Source organism: Microtus ochrogaster, chromosome 8, assembly GCF_000317375.1.
Source record: "Microtus ochrogaster isolate Prairie Vole_2 chromosome 8, MicOch1.0, whole genome shotgun sequence".
In the NCBI taxonomy this organism is placed as follows: Eukaryota; Metazoa; Chordata; class Mammalia; order Rodentia; family Cricetidae; genus Microtus; species Microtus ochrogaster.
The window spans coordinates 42,151,376-42,170,476 of NC_022015.1; the positions used below are offsets into that span (position 1 = coordinate 42,151,376).

At 41.8% G+C, this 19,101-nt stretch overlaps 1 protein-coding gene across 3 annotated transcripts in view; it reads right to left on the reverse strand.

Moving 5' to 3' along the window:
* The window catches only part of Rtn3 (reticulon 3), a 62,098-nt gene that overhangs the window by 9,407 nt on the left and 33,590 nt on the right, over positions 1 to 19,101 (reverse strand). The window contains exons 3-4 of one of the 3 annotated variants that reach the window (XM_005351877.3): positions 16,457 to 18,406; positions 2,047 to 2,254 (exon numbers count right to left, since the gene is read on the reverse strand). In XM_005351877.3, the coding sequence (XP_005351934.2) occupies positions 2,047 to 2,254; positions 16,457 to 18,406 (2,158 nt within the window). The remainder of the gene's footprint in view (positions 1 to 2,046; positions 2,255 to 16,456; positions 18,407 to 19,101) is intronic. The other 2 variants (XM_026781574.1, XM_026781575.1) reach the window with 2 other exon arrangements.

A 19,101-nucleotide genomic window follows, 5' to 3' on the forward strand; every position in this document is an offset into this window, starting at 1 on the left:
AAAAAGAGACAGGTTGGCTCCTAGCAGCAGCTCTCTGCTCCCTCTAAAGAAGACAGAAGACAGACACGTGCAGAACAACGTCCTTCTGCATTTTGCTTCGACTGCAGAGCTCTGACCATTGGGCAAACCTGCCTTTCGTCTAAAGTAAAGACCTCTCTAGACGTGGACGGAATCGCTGGAATTGACAGCCTAGCTGCTCAGGTCAAGGTAGGCCTGTCTTCCTACAGATTTCTTAGCCCACAGGATCTTCTGGAGCCTGGCAGGCCCTGCGCTAAACAGCAAAGTTCAAGTGCAATCTTCAGCAACCATGGAGGACCCAAAAAGAGTAGCTCTGGGTGCCAACCAAGTAAGTTCTCTGTCATTTTTTTAATCAATAACTCAAGTAAAATCTTATCCTTCTCAAAGATCTCTGACAGTATGACAGCTGAGAGGTTTTGCAAGGTGACCTCAAACAAATTTCAAACCAAATTTATCTCTTATGCTACAGTCATTATATGTCTAAAACTTCTGTTCTCACAAACCCAAGGAGTTCTCGTGAGTTCCAGGGAGCCGAATTAAAGAATCCGTCTTAAACAGGTCAGATACCCCCTCAATCCCCTGGTCCTAAAATTTTTTTTTCCCTTAATCTAACTTTGTTCTTTGTTCTGCCAATACCTTAAACAGGATAAGAGATACCAGACATTTCCATGCCACAGTCATCGGTCAGAAACAAAGAGACCAGCTATGCCAGGATGTGCCCAGCACCCAGACTTCTCTCGCGCCCCACCAAAGACGATGCCCACAATCAGCCAGAAGCAGTCTTGAGAATTCGCCGCCCCAATTCCTTCAAACTGGAGTGTCTAATTTGCTTTTTATTAAAAGCAAGATATGGGAATGTTATTCTTTTGGTCCCTGCCCTAGCCACGCCCACTCCTTTTAACTTCTGACCTCCGCCCGCCATCGCTCTCTTCCTGCTTTTCTCTCCTGGTGTACACACGGGGCTTTGCTTCTCTCCTCTTCTCTCTCTCTCTCTCTCTCTCTCTCTCTCTCTCTCTCTCTCTCTTCTCTCTCTCTCCCTTTTTCTCTCTTCCCCTTCCTTAATAAACATTTATGGCTATTTATGGCTATTTCCTGTGTTTATATGTCTGACCCGCCACCACCGCCAGCACGGCTCATGCCCTCCCACTGGTGGGAAGCTGTAGCCGCTTTTTCTCATGGTGGGCTCCGCCAGCCCGCCCACGGATATTTTTTAAGAATAACTAACAAGAACAGCCCAGCATACACAGAGAAACCCTGTCTCAAAAAACTACACATACACACTAATTTACATTTTTTTTGAGGGGGGGGGCTTTCGAGACAGGGTTTCTCTGTAGCTTTGGAGCCTGTCCTGAAACTAGCTCTTGTAGACCAGGCTGGTCTCGAACTCACAGAGATCCACCTACCTGCCTCTGTCTCCCAAGTGCTAGGATTAAAGGCATGTGCCACCACCACCCGGCTACGATAAAAATTTAAGGGTTCAAGCCAGGCAGTGGTGGCACACACCTTTATATTTCTAGTTTCAAGGGACTGGATGCCCTCTTCTGGCCTGCAAGGGCACCACATGCATATGTTACAAAGACAGGCAGTCAGGCAAAATACCCACATATATACACAATAAAATAAAAGTTAAAAATTGCCTCTAGACCTAGGGAAACTACAGAAGATCTAAAGTAACTCAGAAATAAAATTCAGAATAAAAACAGAGTAAACTCCTGTTCTAGAACTAGGAGTGCTGTGTCTGGGCTTTACCATATAGGGCTGAGACATGGACACAGTGGCTGACTGAGGGCTGCCCTGGGCAAGCTATTTTGTGCCCTGCTCAGGATCTGCAGCTCTCTTTAGCCTTAAGTATGAGTCTCCAGCTAGTTAAAAGTTCTTAAATACTAACCTGATCACTTATTAGGGTGACTGTAATAGGTATTTAGGGTATCTTTGATATCAATCAGCTCCAAGAGGCAGGTCAGAACTGCAGACCTGAGAATCTCAGCAAATCCCTCTAATGAAATGTATATTCTAACTTCAACTTACTTGAATGGATGGCCTTCTTCTGACTTCTGCACGGCTTGAATGACAGATTTGTAGACTCTGAAGCTGATGGTGACAGAGAGCAGAGCCAGGATGAGGTAAGAGACCACACTGATAACACTAAAAGCTGCCAGGGACAGCAGCATGATCAGCGTGGTGCCAAAGACAAACCCAGTCTTCTTCACATCTCGCCAGAAGATCAGATCGCGTACTGCCAAAAGAGAGGGAGTAGAAGTTAGAGAAGCAGGACCACCCTGCCTGTGCTGTACATGTAGTAGAGTGTCCACCAGTACATATATGTACCGTACCCACTTCAGAGACGGGTCCACTGGGGTAAAGTGACATCAATCTTCAACTTTTTTTGGCAGAAAAGATAATAGAGGAGGTCAAGGTAGTAACTTCAGCCCACAGTCCACTAGGACAGACAACACAGCAAGGCCCCATCTCAATCAGTGCATTAAATGTAAGTAGACAATGCTTATAAAATGGTTAGATCCTGGACCCAAAGACAGCACTAAGTGAAATGTAAAAGTTGGGGCAAGAAAGAAAGTGGTGATAAAAACAGATCATCTCTACTTGAAATGAAATGCTAGTCTTCATCTTAATCTGAAAACAGAAGGGATGTAAGTAAGAGACTAACTAATGCTCACCCAAACCACAATGTGTGCATGCGCAGGACTGAGGAGTCCAGGGTCCTGTGCATGCCGAATAAAAAAGTACTTTCCACTGAGCTACGTATTTGTGGCCCTTTAAGGGATTGCTTTCTGAAATAACTTTCAATTGTTTGGGTGTGGTGCAGATGTATACGTGGAGGCCTGAGATGAAGCACCACTGTTATTTTATAGACAGGGTTTCTCTGTGCAGCCCTGGTTGTCCTGGAACTCACTCTGTAGACCAGGTTGGATTTGAACTCACAGAGATTTGCCTGCCTGTCTTTGTCTCCCAAGTACTGGGACTAAAGGCAAACAAGTTGGGCAGTGGTGACTCACACCTTTAATCCCATCACTTGGGGGCTAGAGGCAGGTGGGTCTCTGTGAGTTAGAGACCAGCCTGGTCCGCAAAACAAGTTCCAAACAGGTAGGACTGTTACACAGAGAAACCTTGTCTTGAAAAAAACAACAAACAAAAAGCAAAACAACAAAAAAAACTGGATCTCTCACTATTCTGGAGCTTGCTAAACACGTTAAGTTGAGCCCCCAGGATCCACCTGCCTCTACTTCCCTTCGTCAGTATTACACCCAACACCCTCCTCCTCTCCTTTTTACCCTAATGTGGATTCTAGGGAATAAACTCAGGCCCAGCACTTTACTGACTGAGCCATCTAGCTCTTTAGTATTCTGGTGCCTCTTTATCTTTCGTTTTGTTATTTTAGGTTGCTTTTTGTACCCCAACCTTGAGAGCTGGGATTGCAGGCCTGTAACACACACCTGGCTATACTTTTTTTTTTTTAATTCTTGCTAAATTGCCCAGTCTAGCCTTATAAAAATGGACAAGGTCTCTAGAGTTGGACATATCTGAGTCTTGGTAATTTCTACCAGTGTTACTTTAACCTTTCTGACCCATCTTCCACTGTAAAGTGGAGAAAATGGGACCTTCTCTCCAAAGTTGTTTCCAGGAGAACATGAGGCCAGTCCAGGCAGAGTACATTATTACCTACATGCAATAAACTCACAAGCTTTATTTGGAAGAAGTTCTGTGATTCCTGTTAGGAACAGTTGCAGTGGTTTTGCAAATCAGGGAGAAAAAGTGCCACTCAGGTGCATATTACCAAACTGAGGCTATACAAGAAAACTGAACGGTATCAGATAAGAGGGCTGATACTAAGCAGGACAATTCCTACAGTCAGGAGTTCAGGCACATACACATGTGGAAATTCATATGCCTGTAAGTGTAGTTTAGTTTCAATACAAAATGCAGAGAAGCTTCATGTCACCACCACAGAACAAACAGATGATATGTGCCCCTGGATATGACACATCCAAGAAGGAGAGTACTGCTTCTGTAGAATTCCAACCTCAAATACAGGTCGTGAATTTAAAGAGAAAATAAACAGACAAAAACAACTAGGGAAATATTCTAAAAAATAACTCATCTATATTCTTAAAAACTAGCATAAAATATAAGCCAGGTAGTGGTGGCGCATGCCTTTAATCCCAGCACTCGGGAAGCAGAGGCAGACGGATCTCTGTGAGTTCAAGGCCAGTTTGGTCTACAAAGCTAGTTCCAGAACAGGCTCCAAAGCTACAGAGAAACCCTGTCTCGAAGAAAAAAACAACCCCAAAACAAGGACAAACAAACAAACAAACAAACAAACAAAAAAAACAAACAAACAAAAAAAACCCACTACCAGGGGCCTGGAGAGATGGCTTAGAGGTTAAAAGTACTGGCTGCTTGTTCTTCCAGAAGACCGGAGTTCAGTTCCTAGCATTCACAGGGTAGCTCATAACTATGTGTAATTTCCAGGGGATTTGACACCCTCTTCTGGTCCCAATGGCCACCAGGCACACACACAGTGCACATATATATATGCAGGCAAAACACTCACATAAATAAAATGAATCTAAAAGTTTTACAAAGGAATAAAAAAATAATTTCTACATTTGCACAAGTTGGAAGAGACCACTGTGTCCTCACAGACTTCCCTGCAATCTAACGGAAAGTTGTCTAAGTCAGACCTACACTGATAATACATGTGACTAGTGCCCTCTAGAGGTACGCAGAATATAAAGTGCATAACAGTACAGAAAGTCCCTTAAAATAATCAGTAGAATTAGGGTCTAGGTCAAAAAAGGATTTACTGATGAAAAGAGGGAACAGCAGATGAAGGGCATTATGAAATCTTTCATACCAAAAAGATTTTATTTTATTTTGGTTTTTCTAGACAACATTTCACTGGCTGTCCTGGAACTCACAGAGATCCCCTTGTCTCTGCCTCCTGAGTACTGAGTGCATTAAAAGGTAGGCACCACCACTGCCCAGCTTTATTTAGTTTTAAATACCTGTATTACCATTTGTTTTCTTCAATCATTCACATTTACACATTCTGTGTAAATATTTCAAAGATCATTTGTTGGAAATACAGAATTTAAAAAGTATCAGAAACCAATATAGTGGCATGTAAAAGGAAGTAAAATATCTAAATATATGATTATATATTTTTATTTATTTTCAATGTAACATGTACAGAAGTTTGTTTTATAATATCTTCTAATCAGAATGTGTCAACATCATATTAGGATGTGTGTTTGTGGTAGGTGTGAAAAGAAACCATACCTAGCATTTCTTAGGGTCTTCTCAAATTAACTGTGCCTAGTTATTAGACAATAGAATTCAAAGAAGTCAAAGTAAATAATGCAGGGAAATGAAGACAGCATTCCAAACAACCTTTCTCCTCTCAACAACTCTTCCTATCTGCTGAGAAGTAACAAAAACACTTTTTAAAGACTTTCAGTTACATAATAAAATAGGTTTGGTCAGGCAGTCAAAGTAAAATTACCAAGTTTTAAAATGCAAAACCCAGCAGGGCAGTGGTGGCGCACCTTTAATCCTAGCACTTGGGTGGCAGAGGCAGGTGGATCTCTGTGAGTTCAAGGCCAGCCTGGTCTACAAGAGCTAGCTCCAGAACAGGCTCCAAAGCTACAGAAAAACCCTGTCTCGAAAAACAAAAACAAACAAAGAAAAAAAATTAATGGATAACATGTTAGAATCCTTTAGTTGGTTTTGAAAAGCAGAAGACAGGGGCTCAGTGGGTAAAAGCACTGGCTGCTCTTCCAGAGGTCCTGAGTTCAATTCCCAGAACCCACACTGTGGTTTACAACCATATGTAATGAGATCTGGTGCCTTCCTCTGAGCTGCAGGCATATATGCAGGCAGAACACTGAATACATACTAAATAAATTAAAAACAAAGAAACTGTTTTGCCAGCCTGGTCTACAAGAGCTAGTTCCAGGACAGGTTCCAAAGCTACAGCAAAACTCTGTCTTGAAGCAAAAAAAAAAAAGAAAAAAAAAAGAAGATGAAATTGCACTCATTCTGAAGCCATTCAGCTCTGTTCCACCATCCCCATTCCCTTCTAGTAAAAAGCACTTACATGATTTCTCCTCCACCTTAAAAGGCTCAGCATTTATCACTAGTGCATTCTAGTCCACTTTTAATACGAGGTCAGAACTGCTAAGCAGGGTCACAAAATTTACTTTACTCAATCTGTTGATCTGTTTCAGACTGTCTGATGCTAGAATCCAACAGTTCTAAGATAGGTCTCACAAACCTGCAACACTCAGAATTGCCACTGTTACCCATTTTAGCCCTAACGAAAGTTCTTCTTCCCCTTTTGTCCACAGAAATTAGAGTCTGCCCGGGTCAGTGTTATACCTAAGTGCTGCCTAGGGAACGCATTCGTTTTGGAAGGCTACTTCATGAGAAGCATCGCGTCATTCCTCCTTCACCTTCTGGTCTCATCAAACGATACATACATGTTCATAAGTTGACTTAGTTTAGGTCGCTAAGTCATAGCTGCTTTGGGCACTTGGTATCAACACTGTGTGTCTGATGAGATCCACACTGCCCCTTTCTATTTCTCAAACAAAATCCAAACTTGTCTTCTGGCCCTTAACTTTGAGTTCCACTGCTAGGAGGTACATGACATGTGTACCTTGCCTGCCCCAAGTGCTTTCTCTGCTTTGCTGCCCTGGCTGTTTGGCGCTGGACAGCTAGTTTCCGATTCTAACTCTTTTTGTGAAGTTAACTCGAGATTTTCTGACCAAGGTCTGTTTTGAAGCAATCGACTCATAATGCCTCTCTAACAAATAACTGTTTCTTCCTCAGGGAGCAGCCTATATCCGCTTCTGATCTCTCTCAGGCTATCACTTAAGAGTAGATAAGTGCTCACCTCTCGGACATGCTCTAAAACACTTGGATCCTCTACCGCCATCTCCTGTCTGCACGAGGCCCCTTTCCTGACAGTGCAGCCCAAAGCACCGCACCCAGCAGCAGTTCCCCATCGCATGCTGCCCAGGCATCACCAGCTGCATCAGCCGGTCCTGGAGAGCACTGCCTAAACGGTCGTTATTGAATGATCTCGAGGAGCCACGTGGGCAGAAAGGGCACATTGGCTCTTGGGAGCACAGTGCCCTAAGGAAGCAACTCCAGGAACCTAGGCCAGATACGAGACCCCCATATTATTTTTATTATTTAAAATAAAGGTTTTTAGCCTGTGGGTGATGGCGCACGCCTTTAATTCCAGCACTCGAGCGGCAGAGGCAGGAGGATCTCTGTGAGTTCGAGGTCAGCCTGGCCTACAGCGCAAGTTCCAGGTCAGGCTCCAAAGCTACAGAGAAACCCTGTCTTGAAAACAAAAACAAAAAACAAATAAATAACCCCCCCAAAGGTTTTTTTTTTTTTTTTTAATCTCTGGCGTGTGAGTGAGATTTAAGGATGCCAGCTGCAGTAAGCATAACACACCAAAAGAGGGAGCTGCTGGGGCTAATGGCAGTCTCAAAAGAGCTCTGTCTGTAGAGCTGGCTCAGCAGCTAAGATCACTGGCTGCCAAGCCTGGCAGATCTGAGTTCCACTCCTGGGACCCACATGGTAGAAGTAGAAGACTGACTTCACAAGTTGTCCCATGATTCACACGCAAACATAATTATTTCAAGGGAGATTTGTTCCCTTACTGATAAATTACTATTTCCAGCACCAGGACATTATTAGTAAAACTGCCAAAAAAAAAAAATATCTTTGTGAAGAAGTTGCTAGTTCACAGGACAAATGGGTACTGTTTTTTAAGAATATGCCAACTTTCCTTATTTACATTCCCAGCCACAGTCCACGAGACTCACTGCTCTACCACGTTACTGTTACTGGGGACTGTCTTGAACAACGGCTATTAGAATACATAAATAGTGATAACTGCTTAAACTGTGTGAGATTTAGTGTTGGATAGATTTACGCTGCACTACCAGTCACTGGTGTAAAGTTCTTTTGGGAAGTGTCATTGATCTGTTCAGTCTAGATTTTGATAGTCCAATAGATATAATTTGGCAAGTATTTTCTCAAGGTGATACCCACTAGTTATATCTTTCATCATGCAAAAATTAAAAATTAATTTTGAGCTGGGCGGTGGTGCACACCTTTAATCCCAGCACTTGGGAGCCAGGACAGGCTCAAAAAAAAAAAAAAAAAAAAAAAAAAACTAGAGAAACTCTATCTCGAAAAACTAAACAAAAATAGTAACAGTAATTTTGGTGAAGTCTAGCTTACTTTGAGATTAGTGTAGCAAACGACCTAAGAACCCTTTGTGTTCTTTCAAACAGTCTTGCTGTTGAGCTTGGACTGGATTCAGTCCTCTTTCTTAATGAACATTCTCAACATTAACCAGTGTCCTGGGATTCTGTTAAATTCTTTTATCAGCGCAAGTGGTTATGTTATAGATTCTGTAGGATGGATTCCTTCCTTTTATGTTCTATTTTTTTTCTTTTAGGAGTTATTTTTAAGTGCATTTTTTGTGCGTGCTCCATGTGGGTGCAAGTTACCTGTGAAGGCCAGAGTTGGATTCCTCTGAAGTTCGCATATAGGCCATTATGATCTGCCTGACATGGGACTGGAAACTAAGCTTGGATCTTCTGGAAGAGCAGCAAGTGCTCTTAGTTGGTGAGCCACCTCTCTAGATTTTTTCCCCTCATGAAAAAATGGTTTCATGATGTAGCCCAGGTTGGGATTGAGCTCACTATCATGCATGGAAGACAGAGGAAAATTTGTGGGAATTGGTTCTTGTAGGAGAAGGGGAGGCTGCTTGTTGGTTCCTGGCTGTCCAGCTAGCTTAGACCCGAAATAATCACACAGAAACTGTATTATTTAAATCACTGCTTGGCCTGTTATCTCTAGCTTCTTATTGGCTAACTCATATATTAATTTAATCCATTTATATTAAACTGTGTATGGTCATGTGGCTGTGGCTTACCGGCTAAAGTCCTTGGTAGGGCTATAAGGCGTCTCTCTGACTCCACCCTTCTCCCAGCATTCAGTTTAATTTTCCCAGCCTACCTAAGTTCTACCCTATCAACAGGCCAAGGCAGTTTCTTTATTCATTAACCAATAAAAGCAACATATAGACAGAAGGACCTCCCACATCATATTCTCTCATTCTACCATGTGGGTTCTCGGGGACTGAACTCAAGTTGTCAGGGTTACCAGCCTGATGATAGTCTTGGCTTTGAATTTTTTTTTTTTTTCGAGACAGGGTTTCTCTGTGGCTTTGGAGCCTGTCCTGGATCTAGCTTTGTAGACCAGGCTGGTCTCGAACTCACAGAGATCCACCTGCCTCTGCCTCTGCCTCCCGAGTGCTGGGATTAAAGGCGTGCGCCACCATCACCCGGCTTGGCTTTGAATTCTTGATCCTTTTGCCTTTCCTGCTTGATGGGACTGGTATTTTTTTGTGTGTGTGTGTGTGTGAAAACTTTATCAATTTTGTAGACCAGGTTGTCCATAACAAATTCCCTTAATCTCATATCTAAAAGGCATTTTTACTATTAAAGATTTGTTTTTATTTCATGTAAAGAGTATGTGCAAGTAAATATACCACACATTATGTGAAGTGCCCACACAGGCCACAAGAGGGCATCCTTAAGGGCTCACTTCTCCAGCCTCTTGATTTTGTTTTCCATTATTTAATACAGAACTCTGGGTTAAAGTTGAGCATGGTGGCACATCCCAGCACTTGGGAAGTGGAGGCAAGAGAGAAAAATAAAATAATCTCCCTTGGGAAATTTTATTTGATGAATCTTTTTTTTTTAAAACATTTTACAAGTCTCCCTCAGGGCTATGCTTTTTTTATATAGTGATCAGATTAGGTGTTATCTAGTAATGATTTATGACAAATGCCTGTTTTGGCTTGGTGAAGAGATGCTGGAGTCTGAGTAGTCATTTAGAAGTCACATGGGCACGGCTTGTCATTCTGGATACCAAAGATGTAACAAGCATTCTTAGATGGCAACTCTGCTTTGTTGCCACAGTTGTGGAAGAGTTCAGTACTTCCTGCATAAGTGTGTGGACAGCTGAAAGCTGACCTATGGCGTCTTCCTCTGTGTGTCCCTCTGCAGCAATCTACTGCCAACAGTGGTGTTACCAGTTTCTGAACCCACTGAGTCCTAACCAATTAGTCTGGGAGCAGTCTTGAGGCCCTGACACCTGTTCAAAGCAAGGTTGTCTTTGGACTTAAACTAGTAGGTGACTGCTAAGCTGCTCTGGCCAGTCAGTGTGTGTGTCTGTTTCATAGACTAGGAAGCCTGTGATCACTTTATCTTCATAAAGCTCTTCTCTGATCTGCTGTGGGAACCCTATTGTGTAATCTTTTTGATTATTCCACAGATCCTTGATACTTTTCTCCTCCCTTGTTTTCCAGGTTGCATAATTTCCTGTTTATCCTCAAATTCAGATTCCTTCCTTCATCATCTCCATTTGCTATTAAGGTCACTTAATGAATTTCAAACTTCAGATGTTCTAGGGTTTCCTTTAGGCTATTTCTGTTTCTATTTTAAGGCTGAAACTTCCTTCATTTTCATCTAATACAAACATTTTCCTTCACTTTGTTGGGTGGCTATAATAACCTCTCTCCCCTCTCTCCAGTTACTATGTAACTTGTTATCCTGGACCTCACTATATAGACTAGGCTGGTCTTGATTTAATTCTAACGTATGAACTTAATCTATATAGATCTTTTTTCTCCAGATGGATTATATTTTTCTGGTTTTTAAATAGTTTGGGTTCCATTCTAGACACCATAACTAATATGTTTTACAGCTGGTGCACTTATTCTGTTATAGTACTCTAGAGAGTATGTATTTAAAAAATTTATTTACATGGACACCTTTAATCCCAGCACTCAGGAGACATAGACAGATGGATTTCTATGCATCTAATGGAATAAAGAGCTCCAGAACAGCCAGGGCTACACAGAGAGACCCTGCCTCAACACCTCCAACACAAACAAATAACTGAAGTCTATTTCATATGTGTGTATGCCTGCTTGTCTATATACTCACCAAGTGAGTACAGATGCCCAAGGAAGCCAGAAATCAAACCTGAGCCCTCTGAAATAGCAAGTGCTCACAACCACTGATCCCTGGAGAGTATTCATTTTGGGGGTTACTTTAAGCATGCCATTACATTTTGCTAAACTCAATTTGCATACTCTTTGTCTCCGGTACAGAAGATCAAGTCATGGCTCAGTTCTTTTGTTAGCTGTTGCCTGGATTCTCTCTTGTACACATGTTGGTCACGGATTAGAAAGGAGCTTACACAGAGATTACTTTTATGGAAAGAATTTTAGGCTTTTATCTTCTGGATCTCTCTTTTCTGGATTCTTCTTCCTTTTAAATTTCTAGTCATTGAGAATAACTTAAATTATCTTCTCCCAGTCTTCTTGATCTGTCAGGTCCCAACTTCAGTCTGTTTTTCTGGTTAAAAGCAGTAAAAATTGATTGCATGTAATTGTTCAAATATATTCCTTTCTTTTCTTTTTTCAAGACTTATTTATGTATACAGGGTTCTTCCTGTATGTATGCTTCAGGCCAGAAGATGGCACCAGACCCCATTACAGATGGTTGTGAGCCACCATGTGGTTGCTGGGAGTTGAACTCAGGAACTCTGGAAGAGCAGTTAGTGCTCTTAATGTCTGAGCCATCCCTTCAGCCCTCCATTCTTATAAGTGTTAACTCTTTCAGAATCTGCTTGTTTCTGTATGTTCTACATTGCCTTCAGGCCTTTTTCTTTTAATTTAAAAGATTTTGTTCAAAGAATTGTTATATGCAGGAAGACTGGGTCCAATAGAAGCCTACCTGGCTACAATAAAAAAAAACTAATATATTTTATTTTGAAAAATTTTATCTAAAGATTTTATTTCTAGTGCTGGAGAGATGGCTTAGTGGTTAAGAGCACTGGTTCTTCTTCCAGAGGTCTGAGTTCAACTCCCCAGGAACCACACGATGTGTCCACAACCATCTATAACGAGATCCTATTCCTTCTCCTGACATACAGGAGTATATGAAGAGATTGCTTCATATATACATAAAGTACATAAATAAATCTTTAAAGATTTTATTCCTAATTACGTGTATGTGTGTATGGATGTCACATGTACACACTGTGAAAACAAGAAGCTGATACATTTTACTAAAATGGTTTATGTCTTTAAGAATAGGATCATAAAATAACTGACAAAATTTTTTAAGTTTTAAATTTGTAAAGAATAACCTTTAAGTTTCTAACTATATGTCAATCTCCCATAACTATCATCTAAAAATATTTGACAATAATAGAATCTGATCAGTGAGAAATATCAATCTCCATATCTCCTTTCATCTCTCATTCTAGATGAAATAGCTCAGCTGGGAATTACCAATAATTATTTAGATAGCTCTTTACTTATAACAATACTATAATACCTGGCAAAATAATTACTGTCACCTCATTACTAAAGGAAGATGTTGAACCAGTTAGTTGTTTAAGGTTACATTATAGTGTAAAAATGCCAGCAGGCTTTATAGCCTAATTTATGTATACTTTAACACTCAAAATTAACTATCTGTGAGAACCATTATAACCCAGGAAGAAATCTAAAAGGTACCGATGGATCATTGGAGCAGGAATACACTTCAACATTTTCATTTACAGGCAAGCCCTAGGACACAGTTAACTGTTTAAAGTTACACTCTGTTCACAGAAAAAGCAGGAGTTAAGAGCCCAACGCGCCTCCATTAGACTCTCTAATTCCTAGAGTGCAATTATTTCTATCTTTAATTCTTCAGATTTTAGGGGCAGGGGAATGTAATCCATGGCATTGTGCTTGTCTGGCAAGCATGGGGCCTTGAATTCAATCTCCACTCCCCAACCCCCAACCAATTAAAATGGCATAAATAGGCTAGTGAGATGGTTTAGGGGGTAAAGATGTCTGCTGCCAAGTCTAGCAACTTGAGTCTTATCACTGGCATGGTGGAGTGAGAAAACTAGTTACTTCAAGCTGTCCTCTGATACATGTATGTGCAAGTATCTTCCTATCTTCCTCCCTCCCTCTCTCCCCAGTCCTCTCTCACACACACAGATAGAACAAGCGCATATGGAAGAGAATATGAAGAAAAGCTGGGCAGTATTGCTCGCCTTTAATCTCATCACTCAGGAGACAGAGGCAGGCAGATCTCTGTGAGTTCAAGGCCAGCCTGGTCTACAGAGCGAGTTCCAGGACAGGCTCCAAAGCTACACAGAGAATTCTTGTCTGGAAAAACTGAAAATAAGAAAAGAAAAATAAAAGAATATGAAGAGACATAAAAAAATTTTAAAAATATAAATTTAGGGGGCTACACTTGGTTGCTCTTCCAGAGGACTTGGGTTTGATTTCTAGCACCTACATGGTGGCTCACAACCATCTTGCTACTCCAGTAACAGGGCTCAAGCACCAGGCATGCATGTGGTATACAGATATATATGCAAACACAAACACACATATAAAATAACACACACACAATTAGGGTTTATTTCTTTCTTTCTTTCTTAATTTTTTTTTTTTTGAGGAAGGGTCTCTGGCTGTCATGGAATTCACCATGTAGACCAGGCTGGCTTGGAATTCACAGAGATCTGCCTTTCTCTGCCTCTGGAGGGCTAGTATTAAAGGTGTGTACCAGCCAGGTGGTGGTGGCGCACACCTTTAATCCCAGCACTCAGAAGGCAGAAGCAGGCAGATCTCTGAGTTCGAGACTGGGCTGGTCTACAAGAGCTAGTTCCAGGACAGGCTCCAAAGCCACAGAGAAACCCTGTCTGGGGGGAAAAAAAGGTGTGTACCAGTCCTGTACTACACCTATTAACTATATACTCGACAATGCACTACGCTACTATATTTTCACATTTAATCTTTAAAATACTATTATAGGGCTAAATAATTCTTGATTTTAAAGATTACAATTTAAGATTAAGTATCTGTCCAGCAGTCTGCTTTATTTTGTTTTGTTTTGGAGACAGGGTTTGTGTAGCTTTGGCTGTCCTAGAACTCACAGAACTCTGCCTGCTTCTGCCTCTGGAGTGCTGGGATTAAAGGCATGTGCCACCACTGCCTGGCTACTCATGGTCTTTAATAAGAAAATACATTCATGGGAAAATTAGGCATAAAAGTTTATTTAAAATACCACTTCGGGGCTGGAGAGATGGCTCAGTGGTTAAGAGCATTGCCTGCTCTTCCAAAAGTCCTGAGTTCAATTCCCGGCAACCACATGGTGGCTCACAACCACCTGTAATGAGGTCTGGTGCCCTCTTCTGGCCTGCAGACATACACACAGACAGAATATTGTATACATAATAAATAAATATTAAAAAAAATACCACTCTCTCCCTCCCTGCTCCCGACCCCCACACTGTCCAGGACTAGGCTGACCTCAAACTCACTAAGTAAACAAGGATGACTGAACACCTGCTTCTACCTCCCAGGTGTGAGGATTATAGGTATGTACCAATCATGCCTGACCAAAATCTTAACTTTTGCTATAAGTTTAAATATGACTTCATTTGAAAACAAGGATCAAACATCAAGAGTTTAAAAACTATGGAAGTCTAGCAGCTAATACTGACTTTTCAGTAATGGTAAAAAGCTTGGGTATCAAATGTGCCATTTTTTATGAACGGATTTGTTTTTGGAAATAGGGTCTTTTTTGTTTTGTTTTTCAAGACAGGGTTTCTCTGTAGCTTTGGATCTTGTCCTGAAACTAGCTCTTGTAGACCAGGCTGACCTCAAACTCACAGAGATCCATCTGCCTCTGCCTTCTGAATGCTGGAATTAAAGGCGAGCGCCACCACCGCCCGGCCGGGAATAGGGTATTAATGTGTAGTCTAGGCTAACCTTGAGTTCAAGGCAGTATGTCTGCTTCAGCATTCTGAGAGCTAGAATTACAAGTATAAGCAATGCTGACTGTGTGTAGAGCTTTAAAATACCCCCTCCCCCAAACTTTCTGTGGTGGTTTGAAAGAGAATGGCTCCCAAAGGCTCATAACTTGAATACTTGGCCTAGTTGGTAGAACTGTTTTGTTTGGTAAACAGTAATAGATCTGGCTTTGTTGGCAGACATGTGTCACTAAGGGTGGGCTTTTAAGTTTCAAAAGCCCATGACACCCCAGTTGGCTTTACACTCTCTGAAACTGTAAGGAAGTCCTTCTTAAAAGCTTTCTTTTAGCTGGGCGGTGGTGGCGCACGCCTTTAATCCCAGCACTCGGGAGGCAGAGGCAGGCGGATCTCTGTGAGTTCGAGGCCAGCCTGGTCTACAAGAGCTAGTTCCAGGACAGGAACCAAAAAACTATGGAGAAACCCTGTCTTGAAAATAAAAAAAAAAAAAAAAAGCTTTCTTTTATAGCCTTGGTCACCTGTCTTCTTGTAGCAATAAAAAGTAATACACTTTGTGAGACAAACAGCATTCAAAACCATTATACTGGAAGCCAACTGCTAGAAAGGAGATTATTTCAAATAAACTGCTGATAAGAAGGGCTTCTGGTACTGTCAAATATTCTGTTGTTGAAGCTATTCAGTAGGTCCGCAGTGTAAGAATTAATGAGTTTCTCTTATTACTCCAAAAGAATACTACAATAATGGTCACCTACTTTTAGAGCATAAACCCTCTGTGGAATATAGTAAATTAATTAAAAATTACATTTACTGAGTTTCCCTGCAGGAATTCTTTTATCTTTGATAACTAATTAAAATTTACAAGTTCCCTATTAAGAAAAAAAAACCAAAACCCAAGTGCTCATCAATGGAGATTTAAAAAAAACTAAACTTTGAAAATAACTAAGATACAGACTGGGCCTGTAATCCCAGAACTGAGAGGCTGAAGCAGGAGGTCTGCAGGAGTTCAGTAGCCTTGGCTATATAGTCAGCTTCAGGCCAGTCTGGGTAACCCTGCCTCAAAACAAACCCACAAACAAAAAAACCAATAAATACATAAGAATGTGGTGATCTTTTTAAAGACAGTAGCCACATTTAGGCCACGTATAAAGAAAGACAGACCGTGAGACAGAACAGAAAATTTAGAAACTCAGGAGGTTAGCCTGGGTGGTGGTGGCACATGCCTTTAATCCCAGAATTTGGGAGGCAGAGGCAGATGGATCTCTGTTGCCAGCCTGGTCCAAAAGAGTTCCAGGACAGGCACCAAAGCTACAGAGAAACCTTGTCTCGAAAACAAAATAAAACAAAACAACCAAACAAACAAAAACCCCAGGAGGTTAGTGTTACCAAGTAGTCTGTGGCTTGTGAAATACCAGAAGAGAGAAAGCAAGCTCAGTGATCACTAAGTGTGTGTGCGGGGAAATCTCCTTTCACATACAGGACATACAGCAGAATGGCAACCACAGAATTAACCACATGCAGAATTTCTGGTGTAAATGGTTACCTGAGAAGTCAGTCAGAAGTCTTGCTAGGACATGGTTGTTAACCGTTTCAGTCTTGCTAAGGCTGGAAATAGGATCTACTCTAGTGTCTTTGATGAGAATGGGCTTTTTGGAAATCCCAAGATCAGATCCAGCCTTGATATCTGTATGTTCTAGGATATCAGATGACCTCTGTGGCCAAGGTTGTGGAGCAAAGGCTTGCTTGAGCTTTCCTCCAGGAGTTGCTTCTTCAGCCTCCACCTGCTCAGCCTGTCTTTCCCCTAATTCTTTGATGGCTCTGATGGTGAGCTGCTCCTGCTCTAAGTCGGGAGTCACTATGGAGGCACCTGGAGGACAGCACACACCAAGCTCACCTCCATTTGTTTCTTTGCTGCGTTCACTATATTTGTTTTTAATGTCTTTGGTTTCAGAACCACCTAGCTCACTTTCATGCAAGAGTTCCACAGGTAAAGTGTTTTGAAAGTCTGCTGTCTTCTTTAACACTGTTTCCAAGCTGTGGTGATCTTTATCCACTATTCCGTTCTCCTTGGTTGCTGTGAAGGCAGCCAGCAAGTCCTCTGGGGAGGAACCATCTGTATCTTCAACATATTTTCCAAGCAAAGACTCAAAGTTGGCAGAAGCTGTTGCCATTGGTAGGAACCCTGTCTCGCTAAGAACATTTGGAGGTGCTGCTGAAGGAACTTCGGGGTTGACAGTTTCAGCGGGCTTTTTAGGTGCAACTTCATTCAGAGTATTAGATACTTGTGAACACACCTCCTCACCTTCCAGATTCTTTCCCCGAAGTTCAGCCTCACTGCTTGGGTCTTCCGAGTTTCCACACATCTCACTCCTCACAGTTTCACAACTGGGAGTTTCTTTGATACCCCTCCCACTTGTTTTCACAGCAGCGCCTGGAAGGGAGGCGGGTTTTCCAGGCAGAACTTTATTGGTCTCAAATGAGGGATCTGCTGAGAGGTCCTCTATTACTGTGTCTTCGGACTCCCCAGAACTATCAACCTCTGTGACGGAGTTAGGCCAGGCATCCCTCAGATCAGGTAAAGCTACTTCCACTGTAGCTGTTCCAGAGCCTGGGACCCATTTCTCAGACACAGAGACAGGCGACTCTGGAAGCGGCTGGGAACTTCCTGGCACACCTCTGCCGCTGGCTTCTTTTGTGGAGCTGAGGTAGTCTTTGACAGGTTTTCCAGCCACCGTGCTTTCTGGAGAGAGAGATGCTTCTGCCCAGTCACCTGTGGATTTGGTGATGGGAGTGTTCCCGTTAAGAGAACATACAGGCATTTTCTGATGAGTGTTTGCTTTAAGGTTTATAACTGGAATCTCTGAGCGATGTTCACTCCTGTCTGGTCCTGTACTTCTTGTGGTGCAAGAAGATGATTTATCAGCCTGTTGTTTAGCTTGAGGAACCAAGTCCCAAGTCAGGATTTCATTAGTGAAGTTATGCATATCATTCACACATCGAGACACCTCTTGCAATGCTGCTGTGGTGTGTGAAAACTGTCTACTGAGCAGTGCAGAGGCTGGGTAACGCCCTGCCTCTTTATTTCTCAGGGGAAACACTTTGTCATTCATTTCCAACAAGTCTGCAGGGGATTCTCTACCACTGTGTGTTGTCCATCCACCCAAATCATTTGTGCTTTCCTTATACAAATCTTTAAATTCTCTGTCAAAAGTTGCTTTGTCAATAATTACTTCAAATGGTGACTCCGGAGAATCTTTTTCTACACTGGCTCCTAAAAGTTCAGATGGGGACAGGGAATGTGTAGAAACGTGTTCTGCCTTACACCGTCCAAGATCCAGTGCACGTCTGTCCTCTCCACTTGGAATCTTGTTCGGGTTCTTGGGTTCTTGGTTTTTAACTATCCACTCTTCTGCTGGACCAGTTTCTTTTGAGAGAAAAGCAGGCTGCTCTGGGAAACTGTCTGGAATAGAAGGGTGGTTGCAAGGACCGCCAGCTGTAAGAGAAACTGGAGTGTCTACTCTGTCCTTATGGGTCCCGTGAGACACATCTAGCTTTTTCATACCTAGAAGAACCAAGGGGTCTTTTCCTTTTTTGGCTAGAATAAATTGGCTGCCTAATGTTTCTCCTTTTTCTCCAAGCAGCGTTGTAAGGTCAGGGTTATGTATTTCAGAAGATGAAAGAAAGAAGTTATAATTTCTGAAAGTGGCTCATTAGAGCCAAGAGAGCCCAACTCCGCTATGACCAGAATTCGAAAGAAAAAGATTGTTTGCCAGATGCAAGTACACATTAGCTAGTCAGGCCAAGCAGCATGCTTTTTATTTCTAAATTACACAAACGCACGCACACAAATTGTATGTACATAAACATATACATACACACACAAATACATAACAAAAAAAATCAATGGTTATCTTACAAAACATGCATTAAACTGCCAACAGTAAAATAAAAGCCAGTATCATGCTACAAAAATGAATGAGAAAACATTCTCAGGACAAATACTTTCTTTTTCTTTTCTTTCGTTCTTTCCTTTTTTTTAGACAGGGTTTCTATGCATAATCTTGGCTGTACTGGAACTAGCTCTACAGATCAGGCTGGCCTCAAATTTACAAAGATCCACCTGCCTGGGATTAAAGGCATGAGCCACCACCGTCCAGCTGACAAATACTTTCGAATTTTCTACTCCCC